Source organism: Drosophila erecta, unplaced genomic scaffold, assembly GCF_003286155.1.
Source record: "Drosophila erecta strain 14021-0224.00,06,07 unplaced genomic scaffold, DereRS2 tig00000055-arrow-pilon, whole genome shotgun sequence".
NCBI lineage: Eukaryota > Metazoa > Arthropoda > Insecta > Diptera > Drosophilidae > Drosophila > Drosophila erecta.
This window is the reverse complement of record NW_020825200.1, coordinates 19,441,452-19,461,857: the sequence shown is the minus strand read 5'-3', so window position 1 is coordinate 19,461,857 and position 20,406 is coordinate 19,441,452. Positions and strand designations below refer to the sequence as shown.

The following is a 20,406-nucleotide window of genomic DNA, read 5'->3' as shown; positions in this document are numbered from 1 at the left end:
ATGAATGCTATCGCAACAGCTATTAGTTTCGGGCGAGCATTCAAAGAACGCGCATCTCACGGAGAAACATCTTTTAGTCGGGTGGAAATGCCGCTGGTAATTGGGTGCAGTAAATAACGATAAGACCTTTCGATGCACACGTGCTCCGGAGTGGGAGTAGTGAATTAATATGACCTGCTCCAGTTCGCCCTAGACAATCGTTTTGCTTGTCAGTTTTTTGAAGCACTGGGTCTGGCGGATTGTGCCAAAACAATCGAAATGCGTTTTGCGATGACATCATCGACATTGTGTTTTAATCCGCCTCTCCGTTCCATCTGTTTGGTTTCTGTGTTTACATGTGCATGTATTTTAGAACAACTATAGACCGCACTGTGTACGTCAGATTGTTTGAAGCACACACCCCGACCACATCAATTGGAATAACAACCAAAAACTTGGAGGAAAATCAATAGGAGCAACTGCTTGGACACAATGGTCTTCGAGGCGGTGGTGGCGGATGTGCTGAACAAGGTGCTCGGCGACTACATCGAGAACTTGGATCGCAACCAGCTGAAGATTGGCATTTGGGGAGGTGAGTTCCAGTTCCCCGGAGAGGATGACAACATTCTGCTCCACCCTTACGCAAATCCATCATTTTACTGCGGTACCCATTGTTGATTGGTCTATTTGCACGCAAGTAGCCCGAAAAAACAATGATGACGGTGACCTTATCCTTGGCAATTTGCTTTTAATGACCTAATTCCGTCGCGGCAAACGTATATGTACGTTTCTAAATGAACCGTATTCGCAATTTCATGCGAACCCAATGAATTCTTCGGAAAGAAACAAGCGAGAAGTATTCGGGTGGGACAACTGTTGCATCTCGCTGTGCGATGAGCAATTCTTGTGGTTTCTCTTTGCTCCTCGCTGCCTATTTATCTTTCATGTACAGATTTACTTTCATATATCAAATGTCTGTGTAAAACGTACACAATTCTTGGGTCTGACTTCCCACCATTGGAATCCCGGCATTTCAGACCATATATGTGAGATGGTCTTTTTAGATGAGGTGTGAATCCCATATGACGCAGACCAGTTTGCGACAAACCAAGTAAACGAGTTTGTTCAAAGATAACTGACTGAGATCGCGGGTAACATTCGGCGACAAGTCTGTTTTATGTCGGCTGATCTTTAACTTGGTGACATAATGCTTCGCATAAATCATGTTAATTAGCATTTGGTTTTAAACTATTTCATCCAGATATGCTTTAAGGAAGGAAGACTGCGCTAATGCTTCTGTATCTAACGAAGATAGATGTCATTTGGCTATAAATTACTGTTTTTTATACTATTTCAATACCTAAATATTTTGAATAATACTGTAATGTCAAATGTAAAAACAATCAGGTAAATGACTCTTCTTGTTTATTAAAGCTTTATTCCTTAATCAGTTGTTAGAACACTGTTATCAGAGCAATATATAAAAATACTCTTGTGTTGAATATCGATAATTGAACGGCAGATGTTGAATTATTATTATTGGCCAGATATGAAGTTCGTAAAGTAAGGCCAGACATGTGCCTATCAGTGCGAGTCAGCTTGCCGTAAATGTGGGATAACTTTAAAGAGGTCGCTTGGTCGTTAAACTATTGACCCACATGCGTAATTCAATAGATATTCACTGATTGTACTGCCCATTTTGCATTCCAAGCATAACAAACACTTAACTAAAAATGTCGCATGCCCAAAATGCCACACGTTTGTAAACAGTATTGACATATTGATGCGCCGGCTGTTTTTTCCATTTGTGTACTTAATACAGTGCTTCCCAAAGATAGCAGCCTTAGTCATGTACAAAATTTTGAATTGCGCTCTCGCTTTGTAATTAATCAACAATTAATTAATGGGCATTTGCTCCTACTTCTGCAAATGACTGATTACTGCGACTGATAAGACTAATGGAAGCAAATTCTTTCTTTGCTTGGCAGGCGATGTGGTCTTGCAGAACCTGAAAATACGGGAGAATGCCCTGGACAAGTTGGACCTGCCCGTACAGCTTATCTACGGTTACTTGGGTAAGTAAGGAATTAGTTTTCAATTGAATTTAGTTTTCATACAGTGTGAATTTAATCAATTTCCAGGCAAACTAGTGCTTAAGATCCCCTGGAAGAATCTGTACAGCCAGCCGGTAATTGTCAACATCGAGGATCTTTATGTCTTAGTTTCACCGAACAACAATGTCCAGTACGATGCCGAAAAGGAGGCGAAATATGAGATGGATCTCAAGAAGGCGGCGCTTGATGCCCTGGAGGCAGCTCGCAAGAAGGAGTTGGAAAAGGGTAAGCAAAACTAATTTTTCATGCTTTGAATGATAAATAACATCTTTCTTCATTCACAGATCAGCCCAAGGCAGATGCTGGATTTGCCGAAAAGCTAACGGCACAGATCGTTAACAATCTGCAGGTGCAGATAACCAACGTTCATCTGCGATACGAGGACACCACAACGACGGGCAGTCCCTTCTCCTTCGGCATATCCCTGCATGAGCTGGAACTTTACACTACCGATTCCGACTGGAATAAGTGCTACATGGCCCAGCAGGCGTCACAGGTTTTCAAAATAGCGAATCTATCATGTCTGTCCGCCTATTTGAACTGCGGTGGAAAACTATACGCGAACAACAAAAGTGAGCTTTCAAATCAGTTCCAAACGAATATTGCTCGCAAGGAATCGAATCCCAACTACAACTATGGTAATATTTTAAAATTCTGTGCGAGAAACCACTAAATCTTTTCTTGTGGTTATAGTGCTGGGTCCTATCTCATGCAATGCCAAGCTAAAGCTAAACATGAACCCGGAGCTCGATGATCCGCCATTTGAAAAGCCTAAAATCGATCTCACCCTGGAAATGGAAAAGCTTAATGTCGGCATGACAAACACACAGTTCGACAATCTCATGAAGCTAGGAGATGCTATGAATCGTCAGCAGTTGGGCATTCCCTACCGGAAATATCGTCCCCACAATTTACGTTAGTATTGATCACCCTCTGATTTTTTCAGTCGGTATTAACCATAAATTGATGTATTATTCTGTAGCCTACAAAGGCCACGCCAAGGACTGGTGGCACTTTGCAATAACTTCTATCCTAGAGGAGGAAGTAAGGAAACCCAGAGAGAGCTGGACTTGGGGACACATGAAAACCCACAGAGAACGTTGCAACACTTACGCACAGGTGTGTGGAATGTCTTTATCAAAGAAACTAGAATCTTCACAATTCACATTTTTTTTAGAAATACAAGGAGCAGTGCTTAAGCAAAAAACCTTCAGCGGTGCTTACGGAAACATGCCGTTTGCTAGAAACGGAGCTGGACATATTTAACTTGCTGCTGATCCGGCAGAGGGTCAACATCGAGATAGCCAAGCATCGCGAGGCAGTGCCTGAAGAAAAGTCGGGTTGGTTCAGCGGTTGGGGATGGGGTGGCGGAGCGAAGAAGGATGACCAAACCGCTAGTCAAAAGCTTGGTAAGTAATTAATTATTTTTCTGAAGAACGATCTTTCAATTCGAATTTTCAGTTGAGAAGTTCGAAGCGGCAATGACCAGCGAAGAGAAAGAGAAGATGTACAGAGCCATTGGTTACCAAGAGAACGCCAAGCCCACAGACCTTCCTGAAAGCTACGAGGCCATCAGGATGAACTTTAAACTGATAGCTTTAGAGGTCGGCCTCTACAAGGATGATAGTGATTCTTCCGCGGCAACAAATGACTTCCATGACTTGCCGTCACTGCTCCTTCTTAACTTTTCCATGGCCACCGCGTCGGTCACCCAACGGCCAGCTGCCGAAGCCATTAGCATTAACGCTGGTATGAGGGAGCTTAAGGTAACCGGACTTTCACGTAAAGAATTTACGCCTTTGTTGGTGGAGTCAAAAATCACCGACGAGTTCAATCTGCTGGAAGTGTTTTTCGAGACAAACCCACTGGACAAGTTGTGCGACCAGCGAGTGAAGGTTGTTGCGCGTCCGTTACAGATAACGTATGATGCGCCAACCATACTGGCTCTTATCAGTGCATTCCAACCGCCTGGTGATGTCACACTCTCTAAGTTCGAGGATGCGGCCAGCTCGAAAATTTCCAACTTTAAGGAGCGCTCAGCCACTGGAATGCAGTACATGATCGACAAGAAGGCAGTGCTGGATGTGGACATCCTGTTAATGCCAAACATCCTGGTCGTACCACATAAAGGAGTCTACGAGGCGGACAATACATCCCTGCTAGTAGTTAGCATGGGCCAGGTGCACCTCTCCAGCCAACCACGTAAGGAGTCGGCTAAGCTGCATAATCTTTTCTCATCCTTCGAGAATAAGGATGAAATACTCAAGACGGTGATGGAAAATGCATATGACAGGTTTACAGTCGCCGTTGACGATGTGCAGATGCTGGTGGTGCAAGCTGGAGAGCCGTGGCAAAATGCGCTAACGGAAGCAAACTCAACGGAGATGCACGTTTTGCGTCCCGTCTCCCTCAAAGTAACTGCCGCACTTTGTGTGGTTGACAATGATCCGCGTCTTCCAAATATTAAGGTGGACATCGACTTGCCTGCGATCCTCGTTAATGTTTCAGAGGATCGCATTTTCCTCGCCTTAAGGGTGGCCACAAGTATTCCCCTGCCGGAGCAAAAGGAACCGGCTGGTAGACTCACACAGACGAACTCCCGTAGCTCAATGTCCATATCCAATTTCATCAACAAGGAAGTGAAAAAGATTGGGCCTGCGGCATCAGCGAGCTCTACCACTAGGGACCCGCTGCTAGACGAGATCATCCAGTACACCAGTCTCGATGTAAATTTCTCTCTTGGAGAAATCTACTTCGTTTTGTTCCAGTCCAGTAGAAAATGCGAGACAAGCCCCGATGTTTCTATTGAATTTCTCACCCCTGATGGTGATATCGCTCCTTCTCAGTTCCTAGAGAGCGCCCGGGAGCCTACTGTACAGTTACCCCAAACGCCACCACAGCAGATTCTCTCAATCGACATTCGTCGTCTAGAGGCTCATTTTGTATCCAAAACCTATGAATCGGTGGCCACAGTCAAGTAGGATATTACAAAATCTTTCTTAAATCCAACTTTCAACGTTACTTTCTTTGTTTTTAGACTTGGAGATATCAACCTGCGACAGTATGGCTGCCAGGACAGTGACATGGATGTACTAGATGTTATCTACACGCCGAAACAGGAGAACAGTTCTAATTACCTGTTCACCGTCTCGTGCACAATTGCAGACAAGGCGTCGCCAGAGTTCAGCACCAAGTACAACTCCACTGAGCAGCTGGTCGTGGCTAATTTCGAGGTACTTCAAATCGTGCTGCACCAGGAATGCCTACAAAGGATTTTGGAGGTCATAAACAATTTCCAAAGAAATTTTGACGTTGTACTATCAAGTAGCCAGCCAAAGGATCGGATGGGATCCATTGGGGGAGGAGATGGCATTAAACGAACTCTTAATGTCATTCTTGAGGACACAGAGGAAATAATGACCACCAACCAGATGAAGCGCCGCAAGAAGACGCGCCGCACTCACATCGTAGAGACTGTAAAAGTCCGTGTTATCGCTAATTTGGACCAAGTGGGTCTGGTGCTGACCTGCCGAAGCCGGCCGATAGCAGAGATGAATGTGAAAAAATTCGTGACCAGTCTGATCATGAAGTCCTCCTACACGGAAGTCAACATTGGCCTTAAAGACATTCAGGTGTTGGACCTAAATCCTCACACTATTCACAAGAATGTAAGTAATTTATCCGGGCAAGGACCAAAATAAAAAATTCAAATTTTTCCCAGATTCTGAGTATTGTTGGCAAGGACGCCTTTAACTGCCAGGTTGTGCTTTACAACAAGGAGGAGACCCAAGATTACAATTCCGATGATATGAAAATAACTGTGGATATTGGCTGCATGAAGATCATCTTCCTCAATTGGTTTGTGGCAGGTGTTATGGTAAGATAATTACTGTAAAATAGATTTGTATGTTTTAATGTTCCTGGCGCCTTTGCAGAACTTCATGAACAACTTCACAGCGGCCCAAGCAACCATATCGCAGGCTAGTGCTGCGGCTGCGGAGTCCGCTCGCCAGAAGGCAATGGATGCCTATGAAACGGCCACGCGTATGAAGCTAAATATCCGCATCAAGGCGCCCATTATCATTGTGCCAATAGGCTCACAGGACAGAAATGCGTTGCTGCTCGATTTGGGTTTGCTGGAGCTAACAAATAACACGGTGGAGTTGGCGGTGACCGATGAGGAACGGCTAGCTGTCATAGACGAGATCAAGTTGCAAATTTGCGATGTTAAGATTTCCAAAATTGTCTTATTAGATGGCAACGAGTCAACGGTTGATGGTAAGATCAATCACTTATTCAATCAACTTATTAAGAATGAGCTCTAACTACTAATCAACCATTCAAATATTTAGAAGTGGACGCTGAAGTGGGATTCCTCTCTAAATTTAATATGATGAATCCCATGAGTTGCACCTTATCAATCACGCGTAATTTGTCATACACATGGTACCGGGATGTGCCCGAACTGAATCTTTCCGGTCGATTAAAGTCTATTGAGGTAAGATATAATCGTATCGATTTCAGCTGCAGGTTAGACTTTTCTTCTCTTTTTATAGCTCACTCTCTTTGCTGATGATTATGCTTTGGTAATGCTTGTTCTCAATCGCAATTTGAACGAGGGCTTGGAAGAGTTCCCTCCAAGCGAAGATGAGCCGCAGGAACAACAAACCAGATCCGAAACGCGTAACTCACGCGTGAGACGTTTATCTCGTACAGTTGAAGCTACTCCAAAAAGGGAAAAGATTCACGAATCGATAAAGTTTAACTTTCAGTTTGACGGTGTGGTCATAAATTTAATGGAGGGTATGTAACTAAATGGAGTATAAGCTGAGCTTACGATTAACCAGCTTTGCCCTTAGCTGAAGGCGCGGGACTCGCCAGGTTTGGAATATATTTTCTTTCCGTTAAGGGCACCAAACTTGACAACGGCACATTGAGCACTTCAGTTGTTTTGTGCAATATCCAGATGGATGACATGCGGAGCAATTCCAAAAGCCAGATCCGACAGTACTTAAGTCGCAAGGATTGGGTGCAGCCTAAGTTGGATACAGACGAGATCATCGATGCCTGTTACAACGAACGCAACTTTATGGTCGATGTGACAGCTATAATAAAAGAAGATGACACATTTGGTAGGTGATGCCATTTCTTTACCATTTATTTTAAATACAATGTTAAACCACTATTGCAGCTGAGATCCGAGTGCGCGGGTTCGATCTGATCGTCTGCATCGACTTCCTGCTTAAACTGACTACGTTTCTTTCTTTGCCGCCTGAGGAGGCGCCGCGCGATTCTGTTATTATAAAACCAGCACCTGTTTCGCAAACGGCCTTTGAGGCCAAGAACTCTATTCGCTCCTCCGCCTTATTAGCCGCCAACGAGCTTGTTCCTTTGGAGGCACCCGGTATGTGACAAATGCAATTAAATCTTAAAGACTCCCTAACGTCCATATGTTTATTCCAGGTCTTGAAGTTCCAAGCCGAAAAATGAATTTAATACTGCACATCGACGAACCAGATATAATATTAGTGGAAAATCTCGATGACCTTAATACCAGTTGTATTATTTTCAATGTAAGTTATCCAAAAAGTTATAATGATAATCCATAACGTAATTGTAATTGATCTCAACTTTTTTCAGGCACAAGTTCATTTAAATTACCGCAGCATAAACGACAAACAGATTGTAAACGGACAGATCGATGCTCTCAAGATGTACATGTGTGCTTTTCTGCCAGAGCGGCGAGAGATGACGCGCCATTACATCCTGCACCCGTGCGTTATTAGCCTGCAAGGATCCACTCCTGAGGAAGAGGGCATGCACATTAGCCTAAAGCTGAGTGACATTATCATCAACGTGTCGCCTGCCACCATTGAGCTGCTGAACAAGGCAATGCTGAGCCTCAGCAGTGGCACCATGACCAAAGTCGCTATTGCCGAAGAGTCGCGGAACTATTCGAATCTATGGCATCAGCACCACTTCCATAGCCGCACCTATTGGTTCACTAAGGTGGAACAAGGCGTCGATGCCTTGGAGGCTGAGCAGAGAACCACCAGCACCGACACCGAAAAGCAAAAGACAGAAAAGTGTGTAATTGAAATTCCCAGCATTACGCTGGTGATCGAGTCCGGCATCGGCTACTACACGAAGCCACTTATTTCACTAGACACCCGCATTACTGCCGTTTTCAACAATTGGAGTCGCAGTCTCACCGCTCATGGCTCCTTGACACTAAACATGGTAAGTTGCAAAGTTTTGACTTGTTTTAATATGTGGATCATATATGTATAAACCCCAAATAAATTAGTTCTAAATAGATTATATATTTTGTGTAAACTTTCTGTAAGAATTACTATTTTAGCTAACATCGAACTTACTTTTGTAGAATTACTATAACCAAGCCCTTGCCGAATGGGAGCCTATTATTGAGCTGAACGAGGTCGTCGGTCGCAACGGAGTTCGTGAATACACGCCATGGGAGCTTAAGTTTGAAATGGGCATGGAGAAGGTGCAGAGCGAAGTGGAAGACGATATTGAACAGCAGGCTATGCACATGAACATCCACTCGGCAGAGACGCTTGAGATTACGTTGAGCAAGACTTGCCTGGGTCTACTGAGCGAACTAGCCGAGGCCTTCTCGCAGGCTATTGACCAGAACGGCCTGACCAAGCCAGACATCGTGGCTCCTTACGTGTTGGAAAACGACACTGGCTTCGATGTTAACCTGAATCTGCGGAAGGGCATCTTTACACTGCACGAAGTTCACCGCGGCGGCACACCTGCGGGTACGAGTACCCTACTTTTGTTTACCCAATCCGAGGAGGTCGACCCCAGTGTAATAAAAACATGCACAATTTCGTCGGGCGGAAAGGCGTATCTGCAGACTAAGGACCTCAGCACGTTATCAGAGGAGGATTCCGAGGACTACACTCTTTATGTGACGGTGGGAAGAAATGTTGTTCTGTCCTCAGTTCTCTTTAACCTTTTTTTTTTTTGCAGATTGGGGATATCAACAAGGAGATCGCACTGCCCGTTTCCAAGTCGGATACGCGTTTTTTCAACCTGATGCGTAGTACTTCTCATGAGGCTTTGGGCATTATTTCTGAAGTAAAGCAGGAGTACGGCACAACCAAAGTCAATATCCACGGTGTTGTCAGTGTAAGTACTAGTAATTAGGTCTTCTATACAATTTTCTCAACTCTATTTCCATTCATCGCAGGTTCATAATCATTTTACGACCGGAGTGAATATTTATCGACGCAATCCTGCCCCTACTGCACAGTGTTTTGAGGATATTTTCGTCGGACGTGTGCGTCCCGGTGAAGTGTTCCATGTACCGCTGCACGCCATCTACGCAGAAGCCAAGGAGCTATACTTTTCAATGCACGGATACAGAAGATCGATACAGGGCATTTCGTGGGCCTCCAATCCCTCGGACCTTAATTATTCGCATCAGCTGCATTGTGATCCAACCAATACGTTTGAGCCACTTATCATTAATGCTCGACGAACCAAATCGGAGGTGTACTTCGAAAACACCAACAAGTATACATTGCTAAGCGCTTTCTACACGATTCATCTGCGCCCGCCACTCTATCTGCGTAACTCTCTGCCCATTAATATCCAAGTGTCAGTTGCCGGTTGCTCTGTCCGAAAAGAGGATGGCTTGGAGGCTCAGTCGTCGCAGCGCATGGTTGACAGAGGGTACAGCAAGGAAGATTTTCTGGACTACGGAGAAAAGCCTGTAAATTCCGGCGATGTGCTCCACCTGCCGACCGTTCGATTGGCCTCAAAGGGCAAGGAATCGAAAAGTTTCCTAGTTGTGCGGGTGAGTATTGCTCAATTTATAAAAATTGATTTCAACCAATAAGCACTTTCCTCCACAGCTGGTTCAATATCTGGAGAAAGACTGGTCCTGCGCTACCGAGATCTGGGATTACCCTGAAGATGTTATTACCTGGACGTTTTCATCATATGACTCGGAAATGAAGGTGGACATGGATCTCTATGTGAAGTAAATGTTAATTATTCACTTTAATTATCAAATTTAATGGCACTCAAAATATTTCACAGGACAGAGAACCGACATGGCAGCTTGATGCTTACGCTATTTAGCCCTTTTTGGATGATAAATAAAACCGGAATGATGCTTACTTACAAATCGGAAACGACCTCCGTGGAGGTTCTCTACCATCCTCCCGAATATTCTGGACCCATTTTGTTCACTTTTCGGGATAAGTTATTCTTTGACAAGAAAAAAGCATCAATTCGCATAGACAATGGTCAATGGAGTGAAAAGATTCCGTTGGACGTGGCGGGTTCGGTGGGCGAAGTGATTTGCTTTGCGAACGATCAGAAATACCCTGTCGGTGTGCACAACCACTTGACTCAGAACTCTTTGACCAAGCAGATCACGTTCATCCCCTTTTATATTGTGTGCAACAAGTGTCACTTTGACATAGAGCTGCAGGAGCAGAGCCGTCCAGGCGACCCATGGCTCCACCTCGAGCCGAATCAGATGGAACCTCTCTGGCCGAGGAACGACGCCAAAAACAACTTAGTGGTTCGCGTGGATGGCAAGTTGACTCCGGCGTTTGACTTTACGGAGGTGATCTGCACGCTCCTGAAATTGGAGGACAGCAAGTACGGCGGCATCAATGTAGACGTTCAGACAACGGAGGGCGGCGTCTATATAACCTTTACGGACTATAAGCCAGCCGATGCTCCCGGCCTGCTGATTAATCACACTGGCAAGCAGATTGTTTACTACGAGAAGGGAACTAAAAACGAGAATATCCTGAATGCAAAGAGTACTATAATGTATGCCTGGGATGACCCTACAGGTCCGAAAGTTCTTGTGTTTGGCTCAAACAAAGAAGAGACGGACCTGAAACGAGACGGAATTGGCGAAGTGATGTAAGTATCTTTTAAGTGCAAATCTATATCTCATAATTGAAAATTCAAACTCATAGAATGCAAGACGGCGAAAAGGTTCTATGGGTATCTTTCCTTGACGGGCTGCAACGTGTGCTGCTTTTTACGGAAAACGAATCAATCGCCAATCGCACGGAGAGCACTGCCTCGTTACAGTCTATTACCCAAAGCATTGATCTGCGTATTCACGGCATTGGCTTGTCAGTGATTAACAATGAGACGGGCCTTGACATTCTTTATCTGGGAGTTACCAGCTCTGGCATTATATGGGAGTCAAAGAAAGTGTCCAAGAATCGCTTTAAGGAGTTTACCATTAATGAAAACGCACTTTTGGAAATTGAGTATCAGAAATATCTAGTTCACAAGAGTGTCAACGATCTGCAGACCTACAAGCTAGACAACAAGTTCCCGGTAAGAAAATCCAAAAAGGTCCATAGCATTCGGAGATTTTATCGTATATTTTTAGATCGACTTCGAACTTATGATCCTTAAAAAGACGGTGGATAGAAACATAAGACGCAGCTTCTATCCAGCGATTTGGCTGTCCCGCAAGTCGTCACCATTCCAAAGCCAGCTGCATGTGAAAATTAATCGTATACAAGTTGATAATCAGTTCCTGGATCCAATATTCCCCGTAGTGTTGGCGCCAATTCCACCGCCGAAGAGCGTGGCGAACACCACCAGTCTCAAACCTTTTATCGAGTGCAGCATGGTGCAGCGCATTATGCCAAACTCAACTGTGCGTCAGTTCAAGTACGCCAGGATACTGATCCAAGAGTTCCTTTTTAAAGTCGATTTGAACTTCCTTACTGCTATCGCGGAGATGTTTGCCAAGGAAGTCTCAGACGAGGCAGCGGCTAAGCAGTTTCGCCAGGACGTTGAATCTATTGAGCTCCCGCTTTCAGCCTTCTTTGAAGAGCACTCGTTGGAGGAGCAGAAGAGCTTTTACGATAACCTGCATTTGGGTCCGCTCAAGATCCATGTCAGCTTCTCGATGGCCGGGTCGGACACAAAGGCGCTGCCCGGTTTCTTGGGCTCATTGGTCCAGGGCGTGGGTGTGACTCTAACGGACGTTAACGATGTCGTTTTTCGACTAGCCTTCTTTGAGCGCGAGTATCAATTCTTCTCGCAGCAGCAGTTAATCAACGAGATTACCTCACATTACACTGGGCAAGCGTTAAAGCAGTTGTATGTTCTCGTTCTCGGACTTGATGTCCTTGGCAATCCCTATGGCCTCGTGGTTGGTCTTAAAAAGGGCGTCGAAGACTTGTTCTACGAACCGTTCCAGGTAAATCAAACTTAATTATATGTAATTAACACTATAACCCGTTTGGCTTATCATTTTAAAGGGAGCCATCCAAGGTCCTGGAGAATTCGCTGAGGGTTTGGTGCTGGGCGTAAAGTCTCTTTTTGGCCACACTGTGGGTGGTGCTGCGGGTGCTGTGTCTAAGTAAGCTCCTCCATTCGAAGTCTTTTCGGAATTATAATATAAAGTTTCCTTTTTAACCATTAGAATAACTGGGGCTATGGGAAAGGGGTTGGCTGCGCTGACCTTTGACGAGGACTATCAAAAGAAAAGACGACAGGGTATTCAAAACAAACCGAAGAACTTCCACGAAGGATTGGCCCGCAGCAGCAAGGGCCTAGTAATGGTAAGTAGGGTTCCTCATACTTAAATCCTTGGTACTTATAATTTTCTCAGGGCTTTGTGGACGGTGTCACTGGCGTTGTAACCAAACCAGTGACTGGGGCTCGCGATAACGGAGTCGAGGGCTTCTTCAAGGGCCTGGGTAAGGGTGCCATTGGCCTGGTTGCTCGCCCCACCGCTGGCGTGGTTGACTTTGCCAGTGGCAGCTTCGAGGCTGTGAAACGGGCGGCGGATGCAAGCGAGGATGTGAAGCGTATGCGACCGCCGCGTTTCCAGCACTACGACTTCGTGTTGAGACCCTATTGCTTGATGGAGGCGACAGGGAATAAAATAATGAAGTAAGTGTCGATAGCTACTCAATTTTAAGCAGAAGTACAGACACTAACATAAGCAAAAAAAATCTCGTTTCGCAGGGAGACCGACAAGGGTAAATTTGCCACCACAGACAACTTTATTCACTGTGAGGAGATTATCCAGAAGTCTGAGTACTTGGTGGTGACTAATTACCGGGTACTGTACGTGCAACGTAACGAGATGTTTGGCGTTTGGACGGTGAGTTTCACTGTTAACTCTTAGTAGTTGGACTTCACTTATACGTCTATTACACACAGTCTCTGTGGTCCTACCTATGGAACGAGATTAGCTCCGTGACTGCAACGGCTCGTGGTGTCCAGTTCATCGTAAAGACGGATGGAAAGAAGGTACTTGGTATATTTAGCAGCAAGGAGTCCCCTCGAAAGTTAGTGCTCGTGGCAGATGAGCGCAAACGTACCGCTCTTGTGGACATTATAGAATCTCAGCGCTCCGATCCCCATCCGTTAAGGACCACCATCGCCTATCCGGCTAATAATTGACAATAGAACTGAATTCTTTTCCCAACTGTATTATAATCCAACTGTATTATAATCCAATCGCATCCCTACGACACCAGCAACGACATGGAAATCTACCTCGATTATCAAGATTTTTTCTGTCCAAGCACCATGCGCCCAATTGAAAAACTCAAACTTACGTGTCGAAATTTTACGTACGTTAACAACCATTGTTTTGATATTAAAATTTTATGTCAAAGTTAAGTGACATCCGGAGAGTGGTTTTCACTAGCCTAAGAATTAAATCTACAATACAGAGACGAACGAGCTCTCCAGGACGTCGGATGTAAAATAGAAGATGACGGATGTGCGGCAGTCTACACCTTCTTAAGGAAGCTGCTGGGAGTCGTGGCCAGGGGCATGATTGGTTCGTAATTGTTGCAACCATCACTCTCGCAGAAGGATGTCAGCGAGGCGAGTGCGTTGGCGGCCAACGCCTCCACGCTGAACATGGTGGACAAGTGACCGCTGCTCTCAAACTGGTTGATAATCATGTTCACCTTGCTCTTGGTATCCGCCTTCAGGCACGGCGACGTCGGCGGGCTGCCCGGCAGGCCGTGATCGCGATCACCCGGACTTGCATCATAGCCCTCGCCCAGCTCCGCTTCCGTCAGCAGGTTCTCCTTCTCGCTCTGCTTGCACTTGGCGCTGTTCGGTGACGCACTGCCCGTGTTGGTCGCTTTCAATCCGGTGGACTTGTTAAGACGACTGAGGAACCAGTTTCGAGCCAGCTTGTCGCAGTCCTTGCTGACCGGACTGGATTGCGGTGAGGTGGTTGACTTGCGCTGTTTCTTCTGATCCTTGGTGGGCGTGTGGGCGGGGCTGGTCAGGGGAGAGAGCATTTCCGGTTCCGTACTGTTCGAGTAGCTCTTTTTCGATGCCTTTTTCAGACGATCCTGACTGGGACCGGCCATGGACAACTGGGTGGAGAGCTCGCTGTGCACTGTTTTCACCATTGCCTGGAAGTCCAGCGATATGTTTCCGTGCAAGCTGGAAGGCTGCGGTTGCACCCTAATATCTCCCTCATTGAGAAGTCCCAGGGATTCCAGCTCCCCACTTACAGATGCTACTCCGGCGGAGGCGTCCTGCAGCGGCTGAGCCGGACATTTGGGCACATCGTACTCGAAACGCCGGGCAAGGGCGCTGGGACTGTTGTTCTTGTCCGGCAGCTTTGGGAGAACCATGGAGGACGAGTCCATTAGGCCGTATACCGGCGAAGGCTCCTCGTAGATGATATCCGCTGCTGTGTAGGTGGATTTCTTCTGAACCGGTGGCGTGGGCAGTTTCCGGGGCGGTGGACTCTTCAGGGCTGACTGAGCACCGGCATCTCCGCGGATGGCCGCCTCAATGGCGTGTATCCACTCTTTGGCATCGACTTCGTTGTTGGCCTGGTACACGAACTTCTTATTGGGGTCGTCTGTGGTGATCTGGAAGCAGATATCGCGCCGCTTGCCCTCACCGAAGTGCTCTATCTCGATGGAGGAGCTCTTTAAGTAGAGGGTGCTGCTGGGTCGACAGGCGGTCGGCCCGTCGGCATAGCACAGCATCCAGTCGTTCAGGATGCCACAGTAGCACTTGCGGGTCTGGTCGAAGAACAGCCGCTTTGGAACAATCCTCTGCAGCTGGCCGTATTTTGTGGATCTCTGCAGGGACAAGTGGCCAGCGGGCAGATCTGCGTACGGGCAGTCAATGAACAGCTCGTGGGTGAAGGTGATCGCCTGATGCGCCTCGTCCTCGTCCTGACACGTGCCCTGGCCCTGGCAAATCTCATACAGCTGCTGATGTGGCTCCTTGTCCTTGGCTCCCGGAATCGCCTGATTAACGGAGCAACGATCCAGGGATCCGCTGCTGCCCAAATCAATGTACTCTCGCGAGGCGGACACTGCAATTACGGGTAATTAGTACGAGTAGTACGCATAAGGTACAGTTGTGCTTCTAAAGCTAGAGCCTGGCTATCCACAAACAATCGCTAGCAGTTGACTTGCAGTTTAAAAATAGCATCAATATGGGCGGTCAAAAATTTAATTAACCTTGTTGATTCATTTTTAGTAAATATAGCAGCATTATTTTTACAAAATGTAGCATAAAGAAATAAGAACTTTTTTGTTTTTGTCACTAGGTAATTTTTTTTAAGTGTTTTCCATATCCAAGCTGCCAGAACTCTCTTTTAGGATTTTGAAACTTATACCTAAGTAAATGTTTTAACATACGAGTATACGATACTAAAGCTTTTTCTTACATCCTCTGTTATTGTTGTAATGTGGATTTGAACCAGGGAAGCATGACTGTATATAATAGTATGAGTACTCACGGGAGCTTTTCGAGGGGGATGGGGAGGCAAGCATCTCCAGATAGCCGCCAGGACCGGTCTCCGCGCCCACCTTGCTGTCGACGCAGTCGACCAGGCTGGAACGGTGGTTTACTGCCGCCTGCTCGTCTGCGCATCCCAACCCCGGTCCCGGTCCCAGTTCCAATCCCGATCCAGAACTGGCTGCTGCCAGCAGGATCTCGCAGCGGGCCAGAAGTGCGGCGGTCTGCTCGGCGGCTGTCACGTGGAATAGGTTCGAGGTGTTCTCGTACTCCGAGGTTTCCAGCGAGGCTCGGAAGTGGGCGCGGACATCTGAAATGCAAGCGGAGGGGAGGATCGTAAGTTCCAATGTTCGCTCTTGGCTATCAGCTGGCTAAAAAGGGCGGCGGCCCCATCAGCTATTATTTTTAAACGCATCATTGCGCCTAATGGCGGGGCAGTTGAGCAACAGAGTGGCTTTCTTGGGGGGCAATTAGTGGGCCAGTGGAGTGGTGGTGTCTCTTCTGCTCCGACTTCTGCAGCCGTGACTCACTGGGCGGGGAGTGAAGTGCTGGTTCTGCCGTTCCCAGCCAGAAGTCTGGCCACAAACGCATGTACATGTACACATAAGTGACCTCATAAGCTCTCGCTCAAGAGTCAACTGCGAATTGACCGGGGCAATTAAAAATAATTTCACTGGCCAAGAAAGTTAGCTCTGGTGTCTGCTACTCTGTTTCCCCACCCCTGCCAGAAATGACCACATCCACAGAAAAGCAGAAGACACTGAAATTTGCCCGAAATCTTGTTAAAACTTAAGCACGCAAAGCTCCGGAGAAGTGCTCTTAAACCTAAATATGTCCGAATATGGAAATAAGAAAAATATCCAAAAGTCGTGCTGGCGAAATGCGAACTGGAAATACCCTTAAAATGCAAATGCGCTCTAAAGAACTTGACATCATGGCAACAGTCTAACAAAAAGTAGAACAGTCTGACCGGGGATTATTGTACTTTTTTCCTTTTCATTTTTGAAAACGCCGTGGAAGCCAAATTTTTATTAAATAAGGTTAGGAATCGAACTTTTGTTTTGCTAAAAGTTTTATCTCTCGTCATTTAAATTGTAATTTTGTTGATTTAAGCTTTCTTAGTTTTAAGGAAATGGAAAGAAAACTGACTAAGCAATTCAGTAAATCGTTTCGTAGTATATAAGCCAATTTTGTTTTGGATAATTGGGGATCTTGACAATGCATATCTTATACCCAAATGAATAAAAGAAAAGGGCATTAAAAGTACATATTTTTTGTTCTGTATGCAAAATCAGCACTCGGTCTAAAGGCTTTAGGTGTACAGCCGAGGAAAGATAGTTAGGTTCATCATAACCAAATAAAAATCTAAACTTCAAACTCGATGATGTTAAAAAAGTTTTCCTTTGTAACATGGTACATATGTACGAGTATGTTTTTGTTGAAGAAAGCAACTGATAAATTGACAACTTCGGCTTATCAGGATGATTCAGGAAACTCCCCAGAAACCCTTTGTACAATATATCCATTTGAGCCTACCCAAACAAATATAAATTGAAGCAACAGTCATCGGAGGAGGGTAAATAAATATGCTCCTATGCCCCTCATCTTGCCCAGAGCCACTGAACCGAGACCTGAGAAAGTTGAACCGACTAAGGAAGGGCCAAGATGGGCTAAAAACAAGCGCTTAAGGCTTAGTTTCGCGGCATGTCCAATCCGCTGTTTACTGTCTACCTTGTCCACATACACATGTAGAACGATTTAACGAAATAACTACGTATATATAAACGATTCGGGGGACCAGCGATCCAAAGAGGAGCCCAATTCGGACTTGATAAAGTGTACGAAATATACGCGGGACAGAGGAGGAGGGCCACTAAAATAACCAGAAGAGTCCGATGGTCTGGGCTAAGCCAGAACCAGAACAAAAGAGCATTAAGCTCGGACGCCTGAGGAATGAGTCAATAATACTCCGGCACTGGGTTATTGTTAATGGTTATGTTTCGGAACGCCTCCCCCTCCGCCTCATCGACTTCGAGTTGGATTGTAATTTTTTGATGGCGCTGTTTGCCTGGCAAAATGAACAAAGTTTCTGTTGATCTATCTCACACTAACTGGCTCCAATTTTGCTTTGCTGATTTTAGATACACGCACAAAAATAGCTATAAAAATGAAAATAAAAATGAAAAGTATTGGAAACCAAGGAGTTATTATTTAAAAACCAATTACTATTTTAGTGTTTTCCGCAATGAATCAGGGACTAAGATCCAACTACTTTTAAACAGTTGCCGTAAACAAATATCCTATGAGCACTTTTATCGATTTAGATAGCTACTTAGATGATTAACGATTTAAATAGCTACTTAGATGATTAGCACCCAAGAACGTTTCTTTGTGTGTAACTACTAGGAAAGAAAAAAAAACCAGGCTTACCCAACAAAAACTGCTCAATTTCGGCCGGCTTGGTAGTTGGCTTCGAATTCATGGCTTGTAGATCGTATTATATCCGCACTTTTGTATCTTTGTATTTTGATTTTAGTGTTCAGTGTTAATTTGAGGCGATTTGCGTTAATGTGCGTTGAGTGCTAGTTGTTGCTTCGCCGATCGCTCGATTTCTCGCCCGGGCTTTATTGTGGCTTCTCTCCGATCTGGATCTGAATAGTCATCTGTATCTGGCATATCCACCAACTGCACACACGGCGTTTTGCCTTAGAAATTAACAGTTTGCTGTCAAAAGTGGATAACACATTTGTATTTTTATTAGATCACATGCACAGCAGTCACCGATGGGATGCACTATCTTTGATTGGGGAGTGGAGCGCGGGATACGACCGGAGTGCTACTGAACGTACACGCGTATTCCCATCCCCGGGCTATCAGATGCAACTACCTCCCCCGCTGAGGAGCCGTCCTATAAATAGACGGCCCTTCGATGCAGCACGGATGGATATCCAGACACCTAGATATCCAGGCATCCAGATATCCGTACGCGTCGAAGTACAATGCAATCTCTATTGCGCTCTATTCGTTTTGTTTCTGCTATTGTCTGCTATTTTCGCTTTTTCGGTTGCACGCTTCGTTTGGCGCCCCATGGAAAATCAAGCGATGACGTTATGTATGGGTATCTGGGTATCTGGGTATCTGACGGCTAGGGTATCTGGATTCGCTGGTGGGGAAACAGTTTGTGCTTGCCATTAAGCGCCATTACGAAATCCGCCTTCTTGGGCCTCTGCACTTGTCGGGTGTCTGCGTTTTTGTTTATAATTTTCATTTTTCACTCCTCTGGCGTGTCTGTCATTTGCGGTTTCCACTGTGTTGCGGCCAAGAACCGCATACAAATCGGGGGCCACACGCAGAGGAGCTCGGACCCGGGACTTGAGACCTGTGCCTTCGACTGGGCCCCTTGTTTGAGACCAAGCCTTTTAATTGTGACTCATCCGAAGGCGACGCGTGTCACCACAAAGAAGCGACCGTCTGTCCGGCGAGATGCAAAACACTATCGAACTTCTGCTGTAAAACGAGCTTAAGCTGACCAATTTGAAGAACTTCCTGCTTGGATATGAATTTTGTCCCCATATACTCGTACCCATGTGTACTATTTTTTTATGTGGAGTACAGGTTGTATTTATAATAATCCAACAACTTCTATATTTCAGAATTTCAAATATTATTCTCGCTTTTCGAAATCAGCTCGAACTTTATGAAGAAGTTCTACTGTGCAAGCGAACTGCTGACCATTTCTCTGGGCCCCACTATACACCTGCCATATGTACGTGTCCAGAGTCTGCTTTTACTTTTCGGTTCTTTATTTTTTATCGTGACCATAAAACAGAAATGTAATTTGATTTGCACCGAGCGCCCGGGCTATTTGCTTCCTTTGTGCCGGCCATTGAAAATATGTATATTTATTGATTCAGAACATTTGCAACTCGACACCGAAACACCTTTGTTTGCAATTGATAGACGAATGGCGAGCTCTCAACTGGCCGTCGTTCCGCGGAAAAGCCAAACAAACTGTTGACCAGCTGTCTTGGCCGCGCGAGACTTTTCCGGCCACGGAGCTCGGTGGAAACCTGTGCGCAGGCGTATGCGATACCGCACTGCCATCGCTCTACCCGCCCTCCCCACGCTCCCGGCGCACTTCCGGTCATTCCGACCCCGACTGGCCGGCTTCCTGCCTCCGAGGAGCCCCCAATTACGAATTAAGAAATGCATCCACGCACCGAGTTCGGTGCTGCATCCGGTTTTCCACTGCGTTCTGACTACGTTGACACCTTTTCGCTCGCGGGCGAACTTTTCGACGCCGGAGCCAAGAAGCGAGCGCGACTTTCCGGCTGGTGCGCCACCATGAATCACTCGAGCTTAACTGCCCGACTTGGGGCTCTGCCGCTCTGGGAGCTCCAGCTTGGGCAGCCACCGAGGCCACCCGAACGCAGCCGAAGTGCCCTCGGCTGTGGCTCTCTCTGCACGGCGCGAAAATGTGCCCTAATCTTGGTACTCAAAATTTAAATTAAGTCTATTACTTATTCTGGGACGATATGAAACGACTAAA

The 20,406-nt window shown here is 45.9% G+C and overlaps 2 protein-coding genes across 6 annotated transcripts; one reads left to right on the top strand and one right to left on the bottom strand.

The window, feature by feature from the left end:
• The first annotated feature begins 2 nt into the window (after positions 1–2).
• On the top strand, positions 3–13,751 carry LOC6541701 (vacuolar protein sorting-associated protein 13). 2 transcript variants are annotated; one of them, XM_026978822.1, is made up of 30 exons: positions 3–96; positions 353–571; positions 1,968–2,054; positions 2,121–2,318; positions 2,378–2,731; positions 2,787–3,008; positions 3,076–3,212; positions 3,271–3,502; positions 3,555–5,070; positions 5,131–5,761; positions 5,815–5,970; positions 6,029–6,371; positions 6,446–6,591; positions 6,650–6,896; positions 6,953–7,225; positions 7,285–7,497; positions 7,557–7,666; positions 7,734–8,333; positions 8,479–9,036; positions 9,093–9,251; positions 9,313–9,921; positions 9,980–10,107; positions 10,167–11,009; positions 11,066–11,438; positions 11,494–12,315; positions 12,377–12,477; positions 12,541–12,679; positions 12,730–13,013; positions 13,089–13,227; positions 13,287–13,749. In XM_026978822.1, the coding sequence occupies exons 2-30, from the start codon at positions 472–474 to the stop codon at positions 13,527–13,529; spliced, it is 9,963 nt and encodes a 3,320-aa protein (XP_026834623.1). In that variant the 5' UTR covers positions 3–96; positions 353–471; the 3' UTR covers positions 13,530–13,749. The 2 variants fall into 2 exon arrangements, with proteins under 2 accessions (XP_026834623.1, XP_001970605.2); XM_001970569.3 differs by having other exon boundaries at positions 73–571; positions 13,287–13,751.
• LOC6541260 lies at positions 13,697–20,225 on the bottom strand. Of its 4 annotated transcripts, none has more exons than XM_015159128.2 (4): positions 20,078–20,225; positions 18,288–18,581; positions 15,859–16,167; positions 13,697–15,429 (listed from the first exon to the last, which is right to left on the bottom strand). In XM_015159128.2, exons 2-4 carry the CDS (start codon positions 18,337–18,339, stop codon positions 13,865–13,867), a joined length of 1,926 nt encoding a protein of 641 aa, XP_015014614.1. In that variant the 5' UTR covers positions 18,340–18,581; positions 20,078–20,225; the 3' UTR covers positions 13,697–13,864. The 4 variants fall into 4 exon arrangements, with proteins under 4 accessions (XP_015014614.1, XP_026834627.1, XP_026834626.1 ...); XM_026978826.1 differs by having other exon boundaries at positions 20,129–20,225; XM_026978825.1 differs by having other exon boundaries at positions 20,054–20,092.
• Positions 20,226–20,406: the final 181 nt, after the last annotated feature.

Excerpts from the sequence above, each read along its gene's own strand:
- LOC6541701 (XM_001970569.3), top strand. The coding sequence starts at position 472 with ATGGTCTTCGAGGCGGTGGTGGCGGATGTGCTGAACAAGGTGCTCGGC. Across the intron at positions 11,439-11,493 it reads AGCTAGACAACAAGTTCCCG|ATCGACTTCGAACTTATGAT; the intron begins GTAAGAAAATCC and ends GTATATTTTTAG. Across the intron at positions 12,478-12,540 it reads GCTGCGGGTGCTGTGTCTAA|AATAACTGGGGCTATGGGAA; the intron begins GTAAGCTCCTCC and ends TTTAACCATTAG.
- LOC6541260 (XM_015159128.2), bottom strand. The coding sequence starts at position 18,339 with ATGAATTCGAAGCCAACTACCAAGCCGGCCGAAATTGAGCAGTTTTTG. Across the intron at positions 16,168-18,287 it reads AATTGAGCAGTTTTTGTTGG|ATGTCCGCGCCCACTTCCGA; the intron begins GTAAGCCTGGTT and ends CTTGCATTTCAG. Across the intron at positions 15,430-15,858 it reads ATCCCCCTCGAAAAGCTCCC|TGTCCGCCTCGCGAGAGTAC; the intron begins GTGAGTACTCAT and ends CCGTAATTGCAG.